This window comes from Nymphaea colorata, chromosome 1 (genome assembly GCF_008831285.2).
Source record: "Nymphaea colorata isolate Beijing-Zhang1983 chromosome 1, ASM883128v2, whole genome shotgun sequence".
NCBI lineage: Eukaryota > Viridiplantae > Streptophyta > Magnoliopsida > Nymphaeales > Nymphaeaceae > Nymphaea > Nymphaea colorata.
Window position 1 is genome coordinate 39,348,440 of NC_045138.2, and position 19,335 is coordinate 39,367,774.

The following is a 19,335-nucleotide window of genomic DNA, read 5'->3' on the forward strand; positions in this document are numbered from 1 at the left end:
CTTCTAGATAATGATTAAAAGGAGAGTTCGTGAAGGGAGACAAGAATATATAAAATTGGAGCATCAAGGATGACATTCTTAGTTCTGTTCTCTGCTTGAGTGGAATTAGATGATACGAATTCCACTAAGCCCAACTTGAGACACCAGGGTTGCCCACGTTCCCATGCTATCAAATGTTTGAATATTGGAATATAAGTATCACTTACAAAATTATTCTGAGGTCACCAAAACGTGGAAGCTACATTGGTGGGCTAGCTGAGCGAGAGCTGTCGAGCTGGTCCCGATTGCATCAGACAACTTATCCAGGAAACTTTTTAACTTGACCAGAGAAGCAGTCACATTTTTTTCCGGATATGCTTACCTTGTCGACCAAGGAGGTGCATGCTAGTTACGATTTCCTGTTCTGCTTTTCCGTTGGCGTTTGACATCTCTTTTTCACTAGAAAGAATGCAGCAACGAGGTGCATGCTAGTTACCATTTCCTGTTCTGCTTTTCCATTGGCGTTTGACATCTCATTTTCGCTAGAAGGAATGCACCAAAGAGGTGCATGCCAGTTACCATTTCCTGTTCTGCTTTTTGGTCGGCGCTGGCATTTCAAATCTTTCACTATGAAGAATGCACCAATGAAGTGCACGCTAGTTACCATTTCCTGTTCTGCTTTCCCGTTGGCGCTTGACATTTCTCTTTTTCACTTGAAAGAATGCACCAAGGAGGTGCATGCTAGTGACCATTTCCTGTTCTGCTTGTCCATTGGCGTCTGTCGACATTTCTCTTTTTCACTATAAAGAACGCACGAAGCAGGTGTATGCTGGTTACCATTTGCTGCTCTACTTTTGCATCGGCGTCAGACATTTAGGATATCCTTGTCTTGTTCACGAGAAAGAATGCACACTTAGCGGTTGTACCAACAAAAGTTTTTTGAATTAATAGTGATGGCTCTGCAAATTTTGAAGAGCATGAGCATATAATATGATCTGCCAAACGACGATGGTGCAAGGATCTGACGTCCCTACCGGTAGCCAGTGCAGTGAGAAATATTTACCGCCATGGTAATTGGCTGTCCTGATGTCATCGTGCATGAAAAGTACAAACCAAAGATTTCAAAGCAAAATCGGTCCCATGAACGGAACCGATCGGAGGGATTTAAACAGGTCGAATCTAGGACAGCTGAATAGAGTCTAGAGGCCAGGTCCTGGTCGTGTCTGACATACCAAAAGTGGCAAAATTCACACACATTGAATCTGTCCCATTGGAGTCCCTGTATCAGGACAGTGGAGTTAATTGTTGGTTCTGTTGGTCTCGCACACTATAGATCGAGAAGAGACAAACACATAGGAAGATGGGAGATTTTAAGTGTGATCTGCGTAAGGGCAGGGTCAGATTGAGATCAGACTCCACACTTCTCCAACAGGTTCATGGATCTACGGCACCATGTTTTGGCAGACCACATGATGCACTTTTACGGCGAAAAGTGAAAAGTCAAATGCTACTGCTGATCGATCCCTAGTTTTTATCAAGTGGGTTCAGATTTTCTTCCAACTTGCTGAACACTCCCATGATCACATAAAGAATGAGAAATCATATAAATTGAGTATGAAAATTTCAGCTAAGATAGGAAGAATGATTACCCGAAAGTTGGTCATTGTAGGAGTGACATGGCTCCAAGCAAATTCCGTCCGCACTTTTCGAACTTGGCCTTGATTCTCCTCTCCTTTTTAGAGCTTTTGCCTCTGCATCTTTTTAAATTTTGCGGTCTAAAACAGCACGCATGTTTCATTCAGCTGCTTTGCTCCTATGCTAAACCCCATTCCCCCCAGAAAATTCCGAATGATTATTCTTTTGCTAATGCATGCCTCCACTAACTTCAACTTTTCTGAAGCTGTTCTTTTCTGTCTGCACATGCTCTGCCTTTTCACCTGTGTATTCTTTTGTCTGCAGGAGACCCTTTTAGTGGAACTAATAATCCCACTCATCCTGCTTATCAACTTTATGTGATGACCACCATCGATCAAAGCTTATATTTTTTTACTTTTTGTGATGATCAACATTGACAAAGGTTGCATTGAGCAGTCTTCGAGTCAAGATTTCATGTACTTATTCGAGAATTTATAGATTAGAGCACGATGATTTTGGGTCTCATTGTTGTGTCAATGTCTGAGCGTGAAAGTGGGCGGATCTCCTTGGGAATGCAAGAAAGAATATTTCTTTCTCCCCTGAAAAGAAAAAAATATATTCTCCTGAAAGGCACTCATGGAATTTTTCCTTTCATGTTCTGAGATTGCATATCATCTACGAACTCTTTGATCTATACTTTGAGTTTGCATCTTGTCGAGTCTCTCCAAAATTAATCGAGCAATTTGTTCGCTGCTGCCCAAAAAGTTGAAAAGTGCAGTACATGATTCTCGATTCTTGGTGTATGGCTATATCGAAAGTAATATCGAGAACAAGCAAATCGCATATATTTCTTTGCATACCCATCATTGAGAAATTGCTGAATCTTAAATAGAACAAGAATTCAGATTGAACCAGTATGAAGTTTCATAAATCGTACCCGTGTATATATTTTTGTTGGTCCAATACCAAATTCTGATCGGTTGTTCTTTCATTTTGTTGTTATTAAACCTTATTACATACAAACACACACGCACACCTCTTAAAATGGGCTTGCTTGCACGCACAGGATCGCGCTTTGTCAAATTTTGTGAGTAATTCCTTTAACTTGATTTATAAATATATTGCTGAGTGAGATGTTTATGCCACTGTTCGAGTGAGAGATGAAGTCTCATTCCCTTGTACCCTGGATCCATGGCTGTGTCGATGCTGGGTTGGAGCTCGTGCAGTACTTTAACTTATCTATTGCTTCTTTTCTAGTGATACAAAACGACAGTGCCCATGCCATTGAAACTAGTAACCTGCCGTTTATCAGCCACTGACTCGACCTGGTTAATTGGTTTTTTTTATTTTATTTACAGTTTTAGGGTTTTCCTTCGCCAGTCATCTTTTTTTGCCTAAAAGCCAGCTGAATCTGAGAAGCAGATGGAATTTGACCCATAGTTCCGAGTATTAAAGTCCTGGCCACCTTTTCAAGCTGAAGGAGTCTAAGTCAACCACATAGTCAGATACATGGAGCGGTTGCCGACCAAATTCACAACTCAAGATCCAACAACAAAATATGGTAGCTTTATGGGCGTTTGAAAGTTGTAGACCCTTATTAATATATGTTAGCAAGTTGGAACGAGCCATTAGCTTTAAGAATATGGGCGTTTCCACATCACGAAGCACATGCATGAAAAAAATTTGTCTAGTGAAACTCCAGGCCAGAACAGCATTAAGTGCATAAAAAGCTTAAAGACACGAGGCCACACGCCCCATATTTGCTCCATGGGTGGTTGACCTCTTAATTCTGGAAAAAATAAATTAATCAACTAAATATGAAACCTCTAAGTGGGCAAATGGAATCTTGCTTTGGTGAATATTTGTTTAAGGTTTACATATATATATATATATATATATATATAAAACCACCCAGCCATCTAACCAATGCCGCCCATCTAAAGCAGATGAATGGTTGAGAAAAAACAAGGAAAAAAATATTTAAGCTAATGTTAGATGACAAAAATACCCATGACCTTTTTATCATTATTTCCTCTCAACCATCCATCATATCCAATCAAACAGTGCAGATTAAATTATTAGGTGAATTCAAAAAGCTAGTCACTATTCAATATATATATATATATATATATATATATATATATATATATATATATATATATATATATAGAGAGAGAGAGAGAGAGAGAGAGTTTATGTGTACAACCAGTAGAGCTTAAAAACCAACCGACCAAACTGAACAAGGTTTGTTGAAGCTCACTTTCTTAATTCATTAGAGTGGCACAAACTTACCTCATATTGACCATGAGGCAAGCCCAAGTCATTTGACAATGAACATAGCTTGTTCTACTTTCTCTCATGAACTGTTCAATTTACATATTAAGCTAGCTAAGCTTGAACTGGGGTGAGCAGAGCTATCCACCATCCATACGAGGCCTGGAGGACCACCGATTCCCTTTGCCTTTGGGGCCACCGATTCCCTTTGCCTTTGGGGTCGTTGCAGCATTGGGGCCTGAGTGTGCAGTGGGAGGCCTTCAGCTCGACAGCACACCCCACCTTCAATGGCCCAAGAGGGCCAAGAGAGTAACACTTATGAGAATCGAAATGAGGACGTAACCTCTACTCCGACCAGCTATGTTACAGCCTTAATGCTAACAGAGCTTAAACTTGAAAGCTTGGGTTGCAATCCAGATTTTACAATTAAAAATTATATAAAAGTTGATAAAACCCTTTCAATTTTGAAATCTAAAGTAAATTTGTTGTTAAGCCTATATGAATTGACGTGAATGACAGATAAAAGTGAATAAGACATAGATTTGGTATATGAAAGCATATACACCAAATTGAATACACTGGTCAGCAGTACTGTATCCAAACGCAAAACATATAATCGGTCTATGTGTGTGCGGTATTTTAAAAAATTAATTAACTAAATATGAAAGCTTCAGCATATATATATATATATATATATATATATATATATATGGAGAGAGAGAGAGCGAGCGAGCTAAGGTTTGTGTGTACAACCAGTAGGGCTTGCATACAGGACGACCAAACCGAACAAGGTTTGTTGGAGATCAATTTCTTAATTTATTAGAGTAGCACAAACTTAGCTTATATTGACCATGAGGCAAGCCCAAATCATTTGATAATGATTCTACTTTCTCTCATGAACTTCGATTTATATAATAAGTTAGCGGAGCTTGAACTCAGGTGAACAGGGTCAGGGGCGAAGCGAGGATTTTTTTAGGGGCGGGCCAAACGGTCCAATGTACTTATTCAAGTAGGGCCAAACTAAACTTGAATCTAAAAAATATATTACCCAACTAAAGAATTTCAATTTTTGTAATGTAATTTTTTTTTGTTTAGTTAGTTGGAGTGGGGCCATGGCCTAAGTGGGCCCCCTCCCTCCGTACCTGAATAGAGTTATCCACCACTTGAAGTTTGAAGGACCTCCGGTTGCCCTATCTTCAGAGTCTTGGTAGCATCGGGGCCTGACTGCACAGCAGGCTACGTTCAACTTGATGGAGCATTCCCCACCTTCAATGGCCTAAGAGAGTAGCGCTACTGGCACGCCGCCCTGTCCCAACCAACTATACTATGGCCACTGAGGCTGGAGGAGCTTGAACTTGAAAGCCTAAGTTGCAACTGCAATTTTACAATTATATATACATATATATATATATATATATATATATATATATATATATATATATATATATATATATATATATATATATATATATATATATATATATATATATATAAAAACTCTAAGCAGATCTTGCTGAATGAGTTATTCATATTATTTTTATAAAAATAAACGGATCCCATCCATGTTACTTTAATGTCTATCTAAGATTCGACCTGATCATGCATGAGAGCGTCTTCATTCTTGCAGTGGAGACTTCGTTCCACGAAAATTAAAGATGATAGGGTGCTAGATGTGCGGTAGAGGACTAGATAATAAATTAGTTGGACTCGAAGACCCAGCTATCGTCTGCATTCAATGTCATGACTATCGAGCACTGACTCAGTGCGGCCGGAGCTCCAATTAGACCATAACTTGAGTGAAACACGAACATGAGAAAGTTCCGGTAACATGCATCAGTAAAAAGCGACCAATACATGGAATTCCACAATTTTCGAGCAGCGATTCATCCTCAATCTTTATTTCGAGCATGGAATTATGCTTCAGAGCACTTGAGAAACCAGAAATTTTGGTTTGAAAGACACTAATTCAATAACTTTAATGTTTATTTATATATATAAGCAATCAAATATATCAAAACAATAAAGAAACGCTGGCATGGACAACAACAGCCACCATGTGGCTTAGAGTGGAGATGTTTAAGAGGGAAAGATAGACGGCCATTTAAAACGAAAGGTTGATCTCCACTTGCAGGATAGGATGGGAGAAGAAAAGATGGTCACGGGTCTGGCTGTTGTGGAAGGAGGTCGAGACAACTTGGTAGCTTTAATGAGTTACCTTGAATTCAGATGCGATGCGAGAAGCTTTTCATCGGTCTGCTCTTCCTTTAATTGTTGTGAATTGACTCGCTCTGCAATCAATGCAGATCTATGCAGGTTTTAAATTGGCGAATGGAAGCGGAAGTGTTTATGGACGAACGATGGTTCTTTGGTCGGGGACCAGCCTGTGCCCAACACGTTACCAGACCCACCCACAGCATCTCCCCCGAAATACATGCTTATTTTTTTTATCATAGGCAGTCATAATAATCACTGCTGCTGGTCGATAACGAGCATCTGGAGGGATGATTTCACATTTTTAAAACAACTTTCCTCTTGTTTTTTATTTTTGAGTTCTTCCGTTTTCTTTTTTCCACTACTTTTGACGTCGTGGGGGTCGCCAGCTCTGTGCTATAATATTAATAGAATTCAATTTGTATATCAACTTTTTAATTATTTTTTTCAGACATCTAAGTTTGAATATGGCCACATCCACGTGGTCTGGCTTGTAAGTCTTAGAAAAATCCAGTTGAATCCTAGTATGCCCCAAAAATAGTTGATGGTTTATGTATATATGAAGAGAGAGAGAATCCGGAATCTCTTAGATGCTAGACCTATAAACCATCAACTATTTTGGTTTATGTTGGCATTGATATTTTTAAGATTGATAGTTGAGAAAAAAAAAAAAAAAAAAGAATACATGTTCTCATGTTCTAAGGTAGGTGCGTTTTGATAATTTTATAAGTAATAACAAACTATTACTATTTCATTAACATTGGGGATGGAGGTGTCCTCTTTATATTAAATTTTATTTTTTTAAAATATTTTTTTATTACCTATTTTCGTTACTGGGCACCAGTATTTTGCTCCAACAATTGCAGCTGAGATTAAGACTGGACAACCGGGCTTGACTGGACCACATTTAGGCCGAGCACCCGATAAGTCTCAGTTAGCTGGCCAACGCCCTGCCCATTGCCCTTCACAAATCAAGCATACAGTAGACTCCGACATTTTTGCCAGATTCAATTTCAGCTGTGTGGTTATTATAAAAGGTTCGATTACCTGGATAAGGCCTGAGCTCATTGATTTTTTTTGTAATTATAAATTTGAATAACTTGACCACATCTACACAGTTAAATTGGTTAGACCCAGCAAAAGTCCGGCTTAACCATGGTATGGCCAAGAAAGTTCATGTTTATATGAACTTAAAGGTTGTTTGGTAGCAGCGACATTTTGTGAGTGTCCGATGAATTTGTTTCAAAAACCTGGGTCAGATTTATGGAGCATTAATACTAGGTTTGTGAATCTGCTTCAATCTTTGAGCAGATTTAAATTTATTTACTTAGTTCAAACCCTGTATTACAAAATTGACCGAGTTCTTATTGAAGGATGGATTTTAAAAGGCTGTGAATTATGATAATTAATCAACCCCAAGAAAAACCTCAGAATCCATGTGCATGATGATTAATTATATCATCGGCAGTAGGCCTAAGGCTGTGAGGCCTTTGAATTGGAGCAACATAGGCGACTTATGCAACTCCATTGCTTTCATTTATACCTAGATTCATATGTTTTTAACTACAACCAAATGTTTCTAAAAGAACTTATATGTTCATAGATTCAAGATTGCAATCGCAACTTTGAATCCGATGCTCATCTGAGAACCGGTCAAACAAACAATGGATTTCAGATCCACAGCTTTCCAATGTAAAACAGATTCGAAATCCAACACGAAAGTCGAAACAGTCGACGGAGAACATCTATTAATGGCAGCAATAAATTCAATACGGGACGGTCCTAACAGACAGCGATGTGTTTTTGTTCTGATGCAATCCTTCTGAAGGAAAGCCACCGTTGCAGATTTAATATCGAAAGAATATGAATGAATGAATGAAGCAGAGACCGTAGAAGCAGCAAGTTAGGAAAGCTAGCCTAAGCACCGGCAACAAGGCCTACAAACCTTATCCTATCCGTCACATCTGAATTTATCTCTACCTGAAGAGATAGGACCACCGTTGAAATTTGAAGGAAGTTTCTGCAGCATGAGATGAATGTTCTCTCGCAGCCGCAGCCGCACCACCTTCTAGTCTCCATTCCATCTTTTTAAGGACTACATAGCCACCAACTAGTCTATCAAAGCTTGGGTTCCATTCCATCAAAGCTAGAAACCACGACCACAAATCGCATAACAACTATATTTATAAATCCTATAAGATTCTTTTTAATTTTATATACAAGACTAAACTTTTGAGGTGTTATAACCCACCTCTATAAAGCATATCCATATGCATGAGCTCTCTCTGATACCAAACGGTGTGATTCTACCTGCTAGCAGTTTCGTTTTTAAATTTTCTAAGATTCTTCGTAATTTTAAATACAAAATTAAACTTTTGAGGTGTTACATATAAACCCTTTATAAATTCTCTAAGATTCTTCATAATTTTAGCTACAAAACTAAACTTTTGAGGTGTTACATGTAAAAATAAAAAAAATGAGGCTATAAACTACTGAGCTTAAAGGGTTGGGCTGAATGCTGTGAAAGAAGATTCCATGGCCAAAAGATGCATAAAAAAGAGAAAGAGAAATGTCAAACTAATGACATGCTAAAGGTGCAGGCTGATGACCCAGTTCAATGGTGTCATGGAAAAACAAATGTGCTTTAAGAGGCACATTCTCTACCTTTCGCCCACACAAGCGGGCAAGGGTGGAACCTATATTTTATTCAGGGGCGGGCCGATAGTCTAACTTCTGGATCCGGGTAGGGCCAAACTGAATTCAAATCCAAAAAATACATGGCGCAATTAAAATTTTTTATTTTTCAACGTAATTCTTTTTTTCATTGGGTGGGGTGAGGCCATGGCCTAGGCGAGCCCCCTCCCTCCGCCCCTGCATGCAGGGTTTTATAAGAAAAAAGTTTCGTAATGGGTTTACTCAATGTGTTTTTAGATAACGAGAGCAGTATTTCATCCCACTGACCAAAGAGAGAGCCGAAGCCACCACCCCTTCCCCTAGTTTGGTGGACATTTCTGATCATTCCAAAGTACTGCTCTTTCTCAGCAACACAGCATGGGTGAGAAGCATCTACCGTGGCTAGTTATTGATTTTGCGGTCCTTGGAGCCCGTAGTCGACTCTCAAGTGATGTCCCTGTCTTCCTTGAGTGGTCAGTTCTTTTGCTGTACATATCTCCCCATTCCTTGTTGGCATAGGTGGAGGCTTTTACTGGGAAACCAACGACTGGTTGCTCCGGTTCAATTCCAAATTTAAAATTCGGACTGAGGCATGAAATTTTTATGAATTATTTAAATGTAATTTTATTACATGAAAATGTATTTCAATAAAAAATATAAAAAGTTAAGGAAAAGCAGAAGTAATAATAGAAGCAACCCTTGCATGTATTTCGTAACAATTTTATCACGATTAGATCGATGATCAATGTATTCTTAGTACAGGTACGCTTCTCGTGGTGTTTTTGAGAGGACAACACAATGGACCTTTTTATAAACATAACAATGGACAAAAAGTAAACTTACCAATGCTTTTAGTTATCTACCAAAGAAAACTTAAATCTGTCTTTAACAATATCTAAAAATTTAGGTGTCTTGAAAATTTTGCCCCTATATCCTGATAACGTCTACAAGTTGTCCTTATAAAAGTATGCCGTCTCCGCAGGCTCTGCCGTCTCTTCTTTTCCAAAGAAATCCTGTCACTGTGGCGAATATAAAACGTACAAACTGCAGACACGGAATTTACTTATTTGTCTCGCAGTTCAGGTCGGCTGCAGCATATATATATATATATATATATATATGTATTTAATTTCCTTACGATACAGCTGGGAATTTGATGGCGCATTTTCTTTCTTTGGAATACAAATTTGATAGTGTTATTGTAACCTTTCATTTTCCTTCCGAATGAGTTATCCCTGCACCGGATGAAAGCTAAAGTTCCCATCTTTTTCTTTGCTTTTAAGATTTAGGGTTTGCATTTATACCCAAAAAATAAAATAATCAGGTGCTTGAAGAAGAAACTAAAGCACTTCGTTTTGGTATATTTCGAGTAGCACCCATTAGAATTGGTTAGCGACACAAACTTCAAGGTTGTTCGGGTTTGTCTCCCTTTTTTTAATTTCAGGAGACAAAAGCATGGCCAGGCTGAAATTTCTTTGACAGAAAAGAAACAGTTCAAGTAAAAAAGAAAAAAAAAAACTTGAAACTGTTGTTGTTATCCCCACTAAAAGTTGAGCCCCTTTTTCTTAGTCCAGCACCTGATTGCTTTATCTTTACTTCTGTCACCAAATTATTAAGAGTTCTGCCTACTCATTCAATAGGAGATCCTCAGTTTGTGTTTCAGTTAAATCTACCTATTAAAAGAGAGTGAAAAAACAAAGTTATTCAACAAAACCAGGTAAAAAAACAAAGTTTCTATAACTCATTTAAAAACTTACTTTTTGTAAAACCTATCATCCAAACGCCTCTTAATTAAAACTGATGGGTGGTGAATTCAACTACTTGATCTTTCTTTTTTTCCTTTTATTTTAGTGCCCACCAAGCACAGCCTCACAATGCGAAGCAAAAAGAAGTGTATTGATTAACTCAGTAAACGCCAAATAGTACATCTTAAGCACAGATAAACAACATTTCTTTACAAACCAAAAGACAGTAGGGGCCCGAGAATGGGCTACTACCAACTAGCACCAGCGAGTAAGAGACACTTCCAAACGGTCGGAACCACCAAAATCTAGTAGAAGTAACCGAGGGGTTTCAGAAGAGATTGAGAAATGAAAAGGAAAAGCTTAGCACACTCCAAACAGGAAGTAACAAATAAGAAGCCACTGTTCGAGCAGATAGAAGAAGAAATTGTTGAATGGCCTTTTGATCCGAATTCCGTATTATCCTCTAATTACGTGCACTTCCCCGTGTCTCATTATCCAAAACCTCTCAATCTCCTCCGCTTTCCGTCCCGGAATCCGGCCTGCGATCAGCCCCCACCTGCAGCACAGCAGACATAATTAGAAGCTCTGGTTGCATCAGAGTTCTGAACCCTCAAGTTGCAGGTGGACCAACTACATTTTAAATGGTCAGGCATGTGTCCTCGGTGTGAAACTCAGTAGTTCAATGCAGACAATGACAATTAAAGAATGACAGCCAGCCTCAACCTGCAATCTACACCAGTCCCAAAAACGGGACGAGATTTTCAAGTCCCATATATATATATATATATATATTCAGCTTCTTCCACAGCCAAAACTCAAAAGGAAATTAGAAAGAAGAGAGAGAGAGCGAGTTCTTCGGGTCAGGCTAGAATTAAGTCAAGAGATAGGTTAGTACTAAGTAGGTTTGATTTTTCTCTAAAAAAAAATAGTAAATGCACTTGAATACCGGCAAGAAATCTCTGCAGTGTCCCAAGGAGGGGGGAATGGAGGCCGTCCTATGAAACATTAAAGGTAAAGCAGCCATTTCTATGACCATATACTTACAGTAAAAACAGAAAGACGGCAATGAAAAAGATTTAAGGTTTTTGAGGAGAAAACCATCAAGAAACTCAGTCATTTTGTAATGGCAATATTTCATTCTGAGGCGGAGGTTCATGACAGCCTTTAGCTGCTGAACGGGGAGAAGCGTTTGAATCGGTTCTCTCCATTTTCTCACATCTGAAAGAGATAGGGAAAATGTTTCCTCAGAGGTAGGACCGAGCAAACCTTCCAGGAGAAAATGGTTTCCCCTTTCCTATGAAAAATTTGCGGGATCCACCTTCCACGCGAGCAAACGGCCCCGCTTTCCGTATTTATCTCACGGTATCGGAGATACCAAACAGGGGAATAAGAAAAAAAGAGAGGAAACGCCGTTGTCCTGAAGCCGCTCATCAAATCGATGAACGGCAACGAAGGGATGGCTTTTTCTTCGTCAACAGCAGGGTCGTTCCGCAAGAAAAAAAGAGAAATCGTGGGGTCATAAAATGCTGTAACGATCGTCGCCGTTCATCACACAGATGAACGGCATTCTAGTGACGGGACCTACAAACGAAGAAAAAACAAAAAGGGGAAGCGGAAAAGGAGGTGGAAAGAAAAGGGAAAAGACGGGCCGGTGACCGGCGAATCACCTGTTGCCGACGAGCCTGTACATACGGTAAATGAGATCTTCTTCTTGCTCCGTCATCTTGATGCACTCCCACTCGATGCTGCTCACTTCTGCAAATGCAAAAAACCAAACCAACACCATTCTTTAACCTCAGAACAGGAAAAGCGGCCGCGACCGGAGGACAAACTCCGGCTAACGGCCCGTCGTCGGGAAAAAAAAAAAAAAAGGAAGAAAAACCAAGGAGGACGAGAGAAGCAAAACAAAAGGGGAATAATAATATACCCTCGGAATCACAGCTGGAAGTCTTTGCCTGCTTCCGACGACGCTTATTCTCCATGGCCATTTTCTTTTCTTTCCTTTTGAATGGAAGAAAGAGTTGGGGGTGGAGAAGGCAAGAGAGAGAGAGAGTTGTGGACAGCGGGAGGACCAAAGAAGGAAAGAGTTGTGGAGGAATAAATGAGAGGAGGGGAGAAGGGGGTTTAATAGTTTACATCCACTCCAGTTCACGGAGAAAAGGATGCAAAGTGCGGAGACGACCAGGACGCGAGCAAAAAAACTGTTGTGAGAGTGAGAGGGAGAGGGGAAAGAGATGGGAGCGAGTTCCCAAGTAGGAACGACAGGTGATATCGGCCCAACAAACGGGCAGCAGCTCGAAGAGTTGACGAGTAGTTGTCTCAACGACCGCTGGCTCTGCTCCTTTTGGTTTTTAGTTTTTTACCACCCACGATTTTTGTTCTCTTTATTTCCATCCCTCTGCTCTCTGCTGCCGCGTGAAACCAGAGGAGGGCGTACAAAACAAGAAAAGAAAAAAAGGGCACCTGATTTCTTCGCTACGCCCCGAGCCCAGGCTCGAGGTTGACTAGCTTTCCGGAGATGTCGTCTTCCCCTTGGCTGTTAACCAGACCCCGAGGCGCGCGCCCGACTTGTCGAAGGGGCGCGTTGATATGTTGTTGTGGCCGGAGCTGTGGAAGCGACGACGTTCGTTTGTTGCTTTCTTGTCCGACTTCGGGCTCGCCGATCAATGAGGCGTCGATATGGTGCCGGCCAAGTGCATGATTCGGATAGGGAACGGGCCCACCGGGTTCGGGCCGGGCCGGGTCGGGTCAAAGAGACCGACGGCGTTCTCTCGACGAAAGGGTCCCGCCGGCTATTTTTTCTCGGGGTTGTTGACGGAAATTGGACTGCACAAATACAATCACGGGGGGCCGCGGGACTTACCAAACCGACGGTCCAGACCGGAGGCTGAACGTCGGCGTCGATCGCACGTTCCCAGCGACCCGGTCCACTCACTCCACCCGATTTTTAATCACTATATATTGCAACATAAACATACATTTCTTCAAGGTTTTACACTTATAAAATTCACATCTGGGCATCCAAATTGCATCATCATAGAGACCATATTTAAGAAAAACAACATACAAAGAATAAAAATTTACCGGTTTGTGATACTCAACCACTCACCTGACTTAAAAGAACAAAAAGGAAAAATCCCGTTTGATTCTAATTGGGCCATTCAATTCGATTCCCCACCAAAGAGTCGATCGAGGTTTGATATGTGAGTCAAAGGTATTACGCATGCCATCTGTACTTGTTCGGATCCAGAAGGCCCTGCATCACCAGCAGTGCTGGCCTATATATATATATATATATATATAGATAATATGAGCCATGGGGCCATGTGTTCTCTGTCAAAATTTTCCTTCACAAATCTTCACTAGCCTATCTTGTCAACCAAAAATTTACATATCCCTTCTTGGTGAATGAAAGGAATCCAACTTGACTCTTCTTCCCTCCATATACATTAGCTTTCTTTTAAATCCCATTGTTATACAGAATATCTGCTTGAGTTTTTACTTTACAATTCTTGTTTTTAATTCGTAGAATAAACCGTTGATTTTTTTCATTTTTTAGTGTATATGCTTCTTGAGCACGTATTCTCGCCACATGCGTTTTGTGGGCACTGCCATATCATTTATATGAAAGATTGTCCGAGTTGTTGAATCTAGAAATCGTATTTATAGTCACGTCATGTGGTGTTTGTTGGAATAAAGAACAGTATTTTAGATCGTATGTCTTAAGACTGTGTGTTTCGAAAAACGCAAAAGGCTCGACTACTGGGGTTGCCGTTGTTCCCTCTTAAACGTAGTGATGCCCACAACATGCCACAGAACTTTTTGCATTTTTCAGAAAAAGACACCCAATGAATGAGCGACAAAATATTTTGATATAAAATAATGTGAACATCTATCGGTGAAAAGTTGCAACTTCTTTTTTTTTTCCAATAGTAAAAGTGGTAGCTACTTTTAAATATATTGAGGCAAGTACCCCAAGTTTCTTGCTTCAGCAGCTTTGGGACTCCAGGCAAGATTCCTTGCTGAGCAACGCCTAAGATCAAACGGTCGTATACCTTTTTTTTTTACAACACAAAGAATTAATGCTTCCAGTATTTAAAATGAAAACTAGCCATCTACTAGCCCCTTTATTACAATGCCTCATCTACCTTCTCAGACTTTATTGTGAATAAAATTATGACAATAAGAATATTTAAAAAAAAAAATTGAAACATAAACATGAAATGTACAGGCCGTACATGTCGTATCAATTAGAAATGTTAATGAATTGGATTCAGATTAGATATAACTTTAATTATATCAGTTTTTTTTTTTGGATATTCGTATATTTAGTTTCGAATTCTGATTCAAATATGAGTACAAAAAAAAGTCATATCCGAACATGAATCCAATTATTTTTTACTAAATTTTGTTAATTTTTACAATGTAAGAACATTAGATATAGGATATTTGTCAAAAAATAGATCCACTCATTGTTTTTTGTTGCCCAAATAAAAACCTAGTTTTTAGTAGGTCATCCAAACACATAAACCAGATTTGCAAAACTCATTAAAAAATTGCTTTTCACAAAACTAAATTTCTAAAAAAAAACCAATTTTTCAATGTATCATCCAAACTAAGGCAACAAAAGAAAATGTTGACTGCAATGCCTTAGTGTACTTCTGGTTAAATAAGCTGACTTAGAACTCATGGCATAGCAATAAATTTTGGTTGGAGGGACCTTAGTTCAAAAATTTTCATGTCTTTAGGGACACTAATATACATAAATAATCAAGCATATGAAGCTAGTTATGCATGGTTATATTGTAACCCCATCACTGCTTGCATGTAGCACCCTCCAATCTAAAAGAAGTCTAGAATTCATTTTCCCTCATATTTTGAAAAACAAAATCTTAGGACTTAATATTATTAAGAAATTCAATTTGACTTCATAAAACTTTGAAAATTATATAGGAGCCCACCCTAGAAAAAAAAAAAAAAAAATCTGTCTTTGCCCCTGTGATCAAGTACGCATTCCTGGCCACAAGGAATCTAATGATCTAACAAGGTGCATTAAGGTGTGTTTGAATGGTAGGGGGAACGACTGCATGTCCCATCCAAACACGGTAAAACTTTCCAGTCGCACGGGGTTCGATTGCCATCTTAAGGCACACGAGGTGGAACTTGGGTTCCCCGAAAAGTCTTTTACCAAGCCTTTGGACACGTGTTCGTCGGGGGTGAAAGATTGCATCCCATCGCCTGTTATGTCATAAAATATAACCGCAGAGACAGGTTGTCTCTCTTTGAACATGAACTGAATAATTTTTTTTAAAATTTGTACATAATTGAATAATTTTTTTTATTTAATATTTTTTCAAAAATATAAAAATACATGAGGGCACATGAGCTTGCCAGCCCTTTCATCTCTCCGACCTCACTTAGTTGTCGTGAAATATATGCTCTAAAAGAACATACTATTTTTGTTTTTTGAAATATATGTGAGCGTGTTCTTACATACAATTCGATTTCAATTCTCCTATGAATAAAATATAATATATAATATTTTAGGACCTGGAAAGTACGGAAAACCAATAAATTGTTAACCTCTAATTCACTAAAAAAATGAATATGGTGTGAGAATGTCGAACACCAACAATATATAATTATTGCATGACATGTTTAAGTACTGGTGGTGTTTTCAAAATCAAATCATGTCAATTTTGACGACAGGTTTACTGCTATTCCAGCGTCACAAAAAGGGCTCCACACTGATGCATCCACATTTTTTTTTTGTATTATTATTGTTGGATTCGCCGGCGATGGGGATTAAAAGACAATCGATTCCCGTCAATGATTACTTTCACAGATTATTACAGCGTCAGTAATTTTGTATTTACCTTACACTCCCAACAAAAAACTTTCTTTGCTCAAGGATACGAGAGAGTAACCGTATTTTATGTTTACATTCAGTGCACTCGCAACCAAAAACTTTCTTTGCTTGAAGATATGAGACGGTGACCGTATTTCATAGGAAAGGAATTAGGTGGTACCAAGTTCATACGAAGAAGAAGGGGAAGAGGAATTCTTGTGGAAATCAGCTAATGACACCATTCGCTTTACTACAGACTGGATGTATCTTGTATTCTTGTTGTTGTTGTTGTTGTTGCTGCTGATGTAATTTCTGGTGTTGTCGTCGTCGTTGTTGTTGCTGCTGATGTAATTTTCGATGAGCAAGTTGATTATCACTCATTACTTAGAAAAGATCTAGCAGTGGACCCTTACTTTGTCTTGAGCTGCATCATCATCAGCGATAGCGACGATATATCACTCAACTTAGGCACCGTTCCTATCGTCATAGCGCCCATAGGGATCAGACTAGACATGCACTTCTTCATGTTCCTCTATTTCGACCAGCTGTGCTATGCCGCCTGATACAGCTGGTGCGATTTCAAATTTGTTTAGTCCAATCTCGTAACAAAATGTGAACCCGCTTACTAACTGGATTTGGATTTTGTAAAAGTTTGGTAAACTTATTGGAAAGTTTGATTTTCAATCCGTACAAGGTGAAGAGTTTAATATCCAGACTGCAATTAGTGAGCATAATTAAACAGGGATCAGCCCCAGTATACCAGCTTAATTATTGTTCAAAAAAAAAAAAATTCGGGTACTAAGCGAGCAGTTTTCTTATTTTTAAGACCAGCCAAGAGAGCATTCCTACAACTTGAAAAATATTTTTCTTACTCCTACCAAGAAGTCGCTGAATTAATTCATCGGGTTCCATGATAAGCAAGAGAAAGAATAGATTCTTCCTCCTTACAAGAAGCGTTTTCGTTTTTTCTCTCGGGGAAAAGAATACTTTCGCAGTTGTCAAAATGAAGTAATTCCATTGTGCAAAAGAAAAACCAGCAAGAGAATAGGGAAAGATATCATCGCCGGAAATTGAACCATTAAATCTTATTAACAGGTAATCATGGCAGAAAAAATAAGTTTACCACCGGCACAAAATGGAACCGTAAAATAGATGGACCTTATTTTTTGGCTAAAGAATGCCGGAAGACGGACGGTAAATAAATTTTGGTTCTTTTCCAAACATGCTCAATCAAACAGGTACAGTTGTTTTCCCGATTAATGTTGTTGAAGATAACCTTACCTTTTCTGCAGTTAAGACACATTGCTCCTACCATTATATTGCTATTGCGTTTGCACGAATCAGGACATAAGTGGCGCGAAAGCTTTGTTTACAACTATTATTGGTGCAGATGCAATTACATCTAGAGACGTATTTATCTCATGGCATTTAGTAAGGTGCCGGACTTTTTCCTTTTTGAAGCTCTGCTTCCTTTTTCACTTGAAGTTTTCCTGCATCTTCCAACTTCAACCCACAATTACATTGCGTCATTCTTCCCCTGTCGTTTTCTTATTCCTTTGCTTAGTTTTCATGTAGGCGCATCTTTGTTTGTCCTTTTCCGTTTTTTTTGGTGGACTTCGAGTGACGGTGAAGAGGAGGTTATCCCATCATCAGCAGGCTGAAAGCGCCTTGATTCAGGTCCTTTTCTGCCTAAAGTAGGGATGAACAATGAGTGGTTCGGCTTGGAGTACGAGCTAAGTTATTTGCTTAATCAGTTGACCTCGAGTTCATGAGTCGACTCATTCAAATAATCGAGTTGAGTTCGAGCTCAATACGTAAATGTCGAGTCGTGTTCGGGCGTTAATCGAGTTTGTCGAGCCTTAATCGAGTCGAGCTCAAACTCAACAACACGTAATGATGAATATCAATTCTATTCAAACGAGTTTCTCGAGCTTTAATCGAGTCGAGGTCGAGCTCAAGCTCAACAAGTAACGGCGAATATCAATTCTATTCAAATGAGTTTGTCGAGCCTTAATCGAGTCGAACTCGAGCTTGAGCTCAACACGTAACTGCCGAGCCGAGTTCGAGCGTTAATCGAGTTTGTCGAGCCTTAATCGAGTCGAGCTTAAACTCAACACGTAACAATGAATATCAATTCTATTCAAACGAGTTTCTCGAATTTAATCGAGTCGAGCTCGAGCTCAAGCTCAACAGGTAATAGTGAAGATCAGTTCTATTCAAATGAGTTTGTCGAACCTTAATCGAGTCGAACTCCAGCTTGAGCTCAACACCTAACTGTCGAGTCGAGCTCGAGCTGCTTCCATCGAGCCATTCTCAAGCTTGAAGTTTTATTAGTCAAGCCGAGTTCAAGTTGATTGAACTGGGGCTCGACTCCGCTGGTGTTCGTATCTGCAAAAAAAATACTAAATATGCAACTTGCACAAGAAACTTACCTTTTTTTCGTTGATTTGACTGTGGTTAGCAGCCCATGCCCCATGGCAGTTCTTTTGTTGGCAGAATGTGCATTAACTACGAATACTTTATAGAAGGCGCCAAACTGTTGGTTATATAACAATATTACATTAAAACTTCGAAACTGTTCATTCATTCGGTTGGTTTATATGATATATGCCATGGTTGAAGTGGGTAGATGCAAATTATGTTAGCGCGAGCGAGTTTATTTTTTTACTTCATGTTAAAGTGTGCATCTACAATGTATTCAAATCGTTAGGGAACAGCAAGCGATGTGGGTAGAATGCAAATGGATCTGGATCTCGATTGGGTTTTGGAATTTCTCGGCAGGTCCGAAGTCGGCTTCGTTTGGAAAACCTAAATCAGACCCGGGGGAGCCGAACCAAAACAGTACTCAACTCATCGGAGCCGATCTGGGGGGACCCGGTTGAGATCCAGGACTCCACAGGGATTTATGGATCTTAAAACGTGATGGGCAGTCTCGGCCCGGATTCAGATTTGGAGTCAGGCTTCTGACCA

General features: G+C 39.4%; 1 protein-coding gene across 1 annotated transcript; it reads right to left on the reverse strand.

The window, feature by feature from the left end:
- Nucleotides 1-10,647: 10,647 nt before the first annotated feature.
- LOC116247734 (transcription factor TRY-like) lies at nucleotides 10,648-13,144 on the reverse strand. Its single transcript, XM_031620026.2, has 3 exons — nucleotides 12,445-13,144; nucleotides 12,185-12,272; nucleotides 10,648-11,073 (listed from the first exon to the last, which is right to left on the reverse strand). Exons 1-3 carry the CDS (start codon nucleotides 12,503-12,505, stop codon nucleotides 10,974-10,976), a joined length of 249 nt encoding a protein of 82 aa, XP_031475886.1. The 5' UTR covers nucleotides 12,506-13,144; the 3' UTR covers nucleotides 10,648-10,973.
- Nucleotides 13,145-19,335: the final 6,191 nt, after the last annotated feature.

Excerpts from the sequence above, each read along its gene's own strand:
- LOC116247734 (XM_031620026.2), bottom strand. The coding sequence starts at position 12,505 with ATGGCCATGGAGAATAAGCGTCGTCGGAAGCAGGCAAAGACTTCCAGC. Across the intron at positions 12,273-12,444 it reads TTCCAGCTGTGATTCCGAGG|AAGTGAGCAGCATCGAGTGG; the intron begins GTATATTATTAT and ends TTGCATTTGCAG. Across the intron at positions 11,074-12,184 it reads TACAGGCTCGTCGGCAACAG|GTGGGGGCTGATCGCAGGCC; the intron begins GTGATTCGCCGG and ends GCTGTGCTGCAG.